Source organism: Triticum aestivum, chromosome 6B (genome assembly GCF_018294505.1).
Source record: "Triticum aestivum cultivar Chinese Spring chromosome 6B, IWGSC CS RefSeq v2.1, whole genome shotgun sequence".
NCBI classification, from domain to species: domain Eukaryota; kingdom Viridiplantae; phylum Streptophyta; class Magnoliopsida; order Poales; family Poaceae; genus Triticum; species Triticum aestivum.
In genome coordinates, this window is record NC_057810.1 from 623,965,130 (window position 1) to 623,970,600 (window position 5,471).

General features: G+C 54.4%; 2 protein-coding genes across 2 annotated transcripts; one reads left to right on the forward strand and one right to left on the reverse strand.

The window, feature by feature from the left end:
* The first annotated feature begins 560 nt into the window (after positions 1 to 560).
* Positions 561 to 1,634, forward strand: LOC123134589 (ethylene-responsive transcription factor ERF109). The gene has a single exon (XM_044553809.1). The coding sequence runs from the start codon at positions 681 to 683 to the stop codon at positions 1,440 to 1,442; it is 762 nt and encodes a 253-aa protein (XP_044409744.1). The 5' UTR covers positions 561 to 680; the 3' UTR covers positions 1,443 to 1,634.
* Positions 1,635 to 3,726: 2,092 nt separating this feature from the next.
* Positions 3,727 to 4,327, reverse strand: LOC123139482 (uncharacterized; the record flags this gene model as incomplete). The annotated part of the gene is made up of 1 exon (XM_044559276.1): positions 3,727 to 4,327. A coding segment is annotated over one exon (522 nt), but the record flags the coding sequence as incomplete, so codon positions are not given.
* Between the last annotated feature and the right edge of the window lie 1,144 nt (positions 4,328 to 5,471).

Below are 5,471 nucleotides of genomic sequence, written 5' to 3' on the forward strand. Positions count from 1 at the left end.
CATATTATGAAATAGATTTTGTCCAAGTAAGGCAAATTTGATTCTACTGAATAAATGACAGAGCGTGCCACAAAAGATGAGTCCACTGAATAAATGACACCTCGGTACATACAAATATCTGGGACACGTATAGAGTACTACGAAATAGGAGTAGATTTTGTCCAAGTAAGGCCAATTTGATTCTACTGAAGAAATGATAGAGTATGCCACAAAAGATGATTTCACTGAATAAATGACACCTCGGTACATATAAATATCACGTATAGAGTACTACTCTTTCCGTCCCAAAACTAAGTATCTCAAGCTTAATACAATTTTGTACTGAAATTAATACAAAATTGAGACACTTATTTTGAGAAGTACCAAATAGATTTTGCCCAAGTAAGGCGAATTTGACAACGTATAACGTGTGAGAACAGCTCGAATATCGCCGTAACCAGCCGTCGCACGTCGGCAGCGCTCATCTGCTCCAGCACTGGCTCTCCCCGTTTCCACCTCCCTTCCCACGACAAGAACGTGCGTCCAAAATACTCGTCCTACTATAAATGGCAGCCACGGGCCCAAACTACCTGAAACATCAGTGGGATCACGATAACGCAAGCCGACTACCTTAGCACACGAACGCGCGCAGCCCAAAAACTTTCTTGCGACACCGACCTCACCTAGGACTCTACGTCGCCATGGTGCCGAGGCTGGAGCGCGGCGGCTTCCAGCTCCCGAACTCCGAGCAGGAGAACTCCCTCTTCCTCCGCGCCCTCATCTCCGTCGTGTCCGGGGACACAGCGGCCCCCGCCCCGCACCAGCTGGCGCCGTCGACGCCGCCCTTTGCTCCCGCTCCGGCGACTGCGGCTGCTGCGTGCGCCAGGTGCGGCGTGGACGGGTGCCTCGGCTGCGAGTTTGTCGCTGCGGCCGCGGCGACGACCGGGTCGAGCAGCGAGGGGGAGGAGTGCTCGGCCGCGAGCTTCGTGAAGAACGGCGGCGTGGGCAAGCGGCGGGCTGGAGGCGGCGGGAGCAAGTTCAGGGGCGTGCGGCAGCGGCCGTGGGGCAAGTGGGCGGCGGAGATCCGCGACCCGCACCGCGCCGTGCGCAAGTGGCTCGGCACCTTCGACACCGCCGCGGAGGCCGCCCGCGCCTACGACGTCGCCGCGCTCGAGTTCCGCGGCCACCGCGCCAAGCTCAACTTCCCGGCGTCGTCGTCGTCGGCCTCCGCGTCCGCGTCTGCTACTGCTTCCTCCCGGGCGGCTACGCAGCCCCATCCCCAGCGGCAGCAAAGGCCAGAGAGCCCTCGCGAGAAGTGCGGGTCAAATGCGTCGTCGCCGGTGCACGTTCCGCGGCTGCCGGAGCAGGGGAGGCCGGTGGCGCGGGAGCAGGAGATCTGGGACGGGCTGCACGAGATCATGATGATGGACGACGGCAACTTCTGGTCCAACCCCAAGCCATGATCACCACCGCTCATTACCTCGTTCTCCTCATGCTCCATTGCGACTACATAATAAATCCTAGTACGAAATGAGTTCAATAAACGATATACATCCGACAGTCCCGTGCAAAATGTGCACAATGCTCACAAGATTCTTAATCTTTCACACACAGACTGTTTCACAATGTGCAGATATCGTTTTGTACTTGCTAAATTCTGGGTGCAGTACTGCAGTCCTTATCCTCGTTACTCATCGCTCGTTTCCATGAGATATTTCGCACCGCCTTTCTGACCGTTCAGCGAATCGCTCGCGTGCTGTTCCTGTTCACGATCACAACCCCAGAGCGGATAAAGATGGGATCGCCATGCATTCCGTGGCGTAGAAACGAGCGTTTGTCACGTCTTAATTAATCCACCGTCGTTTCCCACGGTTGAAACAGTTGCCAGCTCCGCTTTTGACCACATATACTTTCGACCGAATCGATCGACGGAAAATATGTATAACAAAAGAAAAGAACATGTACTTGGGCTTGCTTTGGAGGCAAAGGAAAGAACATGGTATCTGCATGGCCCTGGTGCAAATCCAACGGAAAGTAGGAGTAGTATACTCGATCTGGATCCCAGAAGCAGAAGCAGAGGACAGGCAACGCCGGCCTGTCATCCTGATTCCCTCCCCTGTAAACAAATGCCAAAAACGCGCACTCACCGTCCAAAACCTCGCAACCGGACAGCGCTGAATATTGATGTTACTTGATGTAGAGGCTAGAGAAAGGGACCTGTGCATTATTATTATTTTATCTGTACAGCTAATGAGTACACGTACGTACCCCGACGGTACGCGCTACGCGGAAACCCCATCCTGCTGCCCGCGAAGCCGACTTCATCCTTCAGCATCACGTCACGGTCAGGCAGCGTGGGCAGCCGGATGTATGACTGATCTTAGATTATCGGGAGATTCTCCTCGATGAATTAGCATGGCGATTAAAATAAGAGGTAATAGCACCAGCAGTCCTTGAACTTGTTCAAGATGTGACGATTTGGTCCCAAACTTGCAAAAGCAAACTATTGAGTCTCACAACTTGCACCCAATGTGCAAATTTTGTCCTAGCCAATCAGACGACGACAAGTGGAGCCTAGTCAGCAGAGCCGGTCAGCGCAGCACATTTTGCAATTACCACCCTGGCCTTAGCAGTAATCAACTCGTACTACACCGCACTTCTCATTTCTCCCTTGCGTTACCTTCCAAGCCCTGCACCGAGCCCCTCGGCGTCGCAGTCCTCGCCCAGGGCACGGCTGGCGGCGTGCACCTGCGAGGCGATGGCGTCGCGGAGGCAGCGGAACTTCCGCGAGAACTCGGGCGCTGGCGCGCCGCCCTTGGCCCCGCTGGCGTCTTCCTCCCCGTCGCCGCCGCCGGAAAGGCCTTCCAAATCCTCCTTCTTCTTGACCGACGCAGCGCTCTTCGCCTTGGCGTCCACGTCCTTGCTCACACTCACCACCTCGTCGAGCAGCTCCTGCGCCGCCTTAAGGTATTTGGAGTTCATCACCACCTGCCCCTGCGACGCCGTGGTCGTCGCCCCAAGGTGGTACCTCCCTTCGTCGCCGGCGATGGAGGCCACCGTGACCGGCGGCGTCTCACGGGACGACAGGTTGAGCACGGCAGCCAGCCCCACACTCCCATCGCACACCCCACCCCACTGGCGTGGTGCGTTGCCTCGCTGCACGGCCGGTGGGTGACTGGTGGGCGTGCCGGACTGGCAGGGAGACCCGGCCGTGCTCCTCCACCACACTTGCCATTGCCATGCTCCCTGTCCCGCTGTGCCGTGCGCTCCCCGTTCCTCCCCAAAAGTTATTTCCCTTCAAAAAAAATAAGGGACCTTGCTTGTAGGGTTGCCTTGACTAGTTGCTCCTCCAAGGCTCCAAGGGCCAGCCCAAGCTTTGGTTCATCTCAAAATCACAGTTGCAGCTACTATTTGCGAAAGCAGGTAGCATGGCAATGATGCCTTACAGACAAAAATGCTTTGGATTTTGGTTTATCCCCTGTGGAATCACGGGTTCATATCACAGTCTCAATCGCAAATGAGTACTAGTTCATCTTTTCACTTGCGTTCTACTACAAAGGTCAAAATCGAAATGGAGTAAGAGTAGATCACAAAGGTTCTCGGTTTCATTTGATTCATAAGAGGGAAACTAAAAAATCACAAACACACCACACTGCCGCTCACAAAAAAGAAAGCGATCTGAACCAAGTACTCTACTAACCCATCGCCAAAATCCAACTACTACGGCTGCAACCAACTAAAGAACCAGCTAAATTGTCTTCTAGATTCTCGGCTCTACTTTGTACAGTTTGCTCGTCGGAATGAGATGTTTGCCGGCCGCCGGCGGTCACCGGAGGACGTCCGACCGCAGGTGCGAGAGCTCCTTCCTGAGCTTGTGCGAGAAGAGCCTGCACGCGTCCATGCTCAGGTCCACTGCCGCCGCCAGCGCCACGAACGCCGCCGCGTCTTCCGCACACCCGACGTGCGCCACCCCGACCTCCACCGTGGGCTTGCTGCACCGCCCCTCGCCCTCCACCACCGCCGACATCACGAACCCGCGGTAGTTCCCCAGAGGCCACTGGCTGAAGTCGCCGCTGCCTCGCGGGCTGCAGCCCGGGGTGCTCCCCCGGCTCAGGGGCTGCGCGGCTGTTAGGTCGAGCGCGAACTTGCCGCCATTGGACGCGGCGATGGTGGAGTCCGCGATGGGGACGGCGTGGTCCACGCCGGGGACGAGGAGGTCAAAGCGGTAGCCGAGGCTGTCGGACGACCCCGCCCCGCCGCGCTCGCGCCAGCACTCGAGGCGGCCCCACGGCTCCCACGCGTCGTCGCCGGCGGGCCGGAGGATGAGCCACGCACCCGGGTTGGAGCGGGTTGATTACTGCTAAGGCCAGGGGGATAATTGCAAAATGTGCTGCGCTGACCGGCTCTGCTGACTAGGCTCCACTTGTCGTCGTCTGATTGGCTAGGACTAAATTTGCACATTGGGTGCAAGTTATGGGACTCAATAGTTGGTTTTTGCAAGTTTGGGATCAAATCGTCACATGTAGGACAAGTTATGGGACTCCTGATGCTATTACCTCTTAAAATAAGCAACACGGGTTCCATTCCTTTCCTTCTCGAGAGAAGAAATCCAGGGGCCTCTCTTGGCCAGGCCAACCCATCTCTGAATCTGTAGAGTAGAATGAAGTACTCCCCACGGTCCTTTTTAATCTGCATATAAAAATTGTCTGAAGTCAATTTTTATAAAGTCTGACCATATTTATATAAAAAATATTAACATATTTTTTTTCGAAAAGAATGTTATCCTCGGTCTCTGCATCAAAACGATGCATACAACCATCTTATTGAAAGCAAAAAAGCTCAACAAAGTCTCCGGGTCTCAAAAAGATACAAAAGCTCACAAAGAGCAATAAGAAGATGAAACGGTATAGCCACGACCGGCGGAATAAAAGTAGATAGAAAACTAAACGCCTATCATATTACATGACCGTCATCCAAACCGGTTGAAGATAGCCCGTGCAACCGTCTCCCACCGGATAGACCCAGTAATCATACGCTCCCTGGTATCCGTCGGAGTGAGTAGCGACCACATACAGATCAGTGTAGTGGCCCGAAAAATATCATGCAAGAAATGAATGTCGGATTTTGGGTTCCGGCAGACCCTCTAGGTTCGAACACTGGGGTGCGCGCGGAGATCTCGCCCTCTACCTACCTACACCTTGCCGCCTTGCTAGGATCTAAGCTATAAAAGGAACAACACAAGAGACACAGGGTTTATACTAGTTCGGGCCACCATTGTGGTGTAATACCCTACTCTAGTTTGTGGTGTGGTGGATTACCTCTTGGGCTGATGATGAACAATACAAGGAAGAACAGCCTCGCGAGGGTCTGTTCTTGGCTGGTGTGATGAACTGCTAGGGGAGTTCAGTCGCTCTTCCTGCTGGTTTTCTGATGATGATCCTCCCTCCTACCTTGTGGGTGGCTAATCCTATTTATAGGCAAATGCCTTGGGC

Bases quoted from the DNA above. Each gene is read 5' to 3' on its own strand.
- LOC123134589 (XM_044553809.1), top strand. From the start codon at position 681: ATGGTGCCGAGGCTGGAGCGCGGCGGCTTCCAGCTCCCGAACTCCGAG.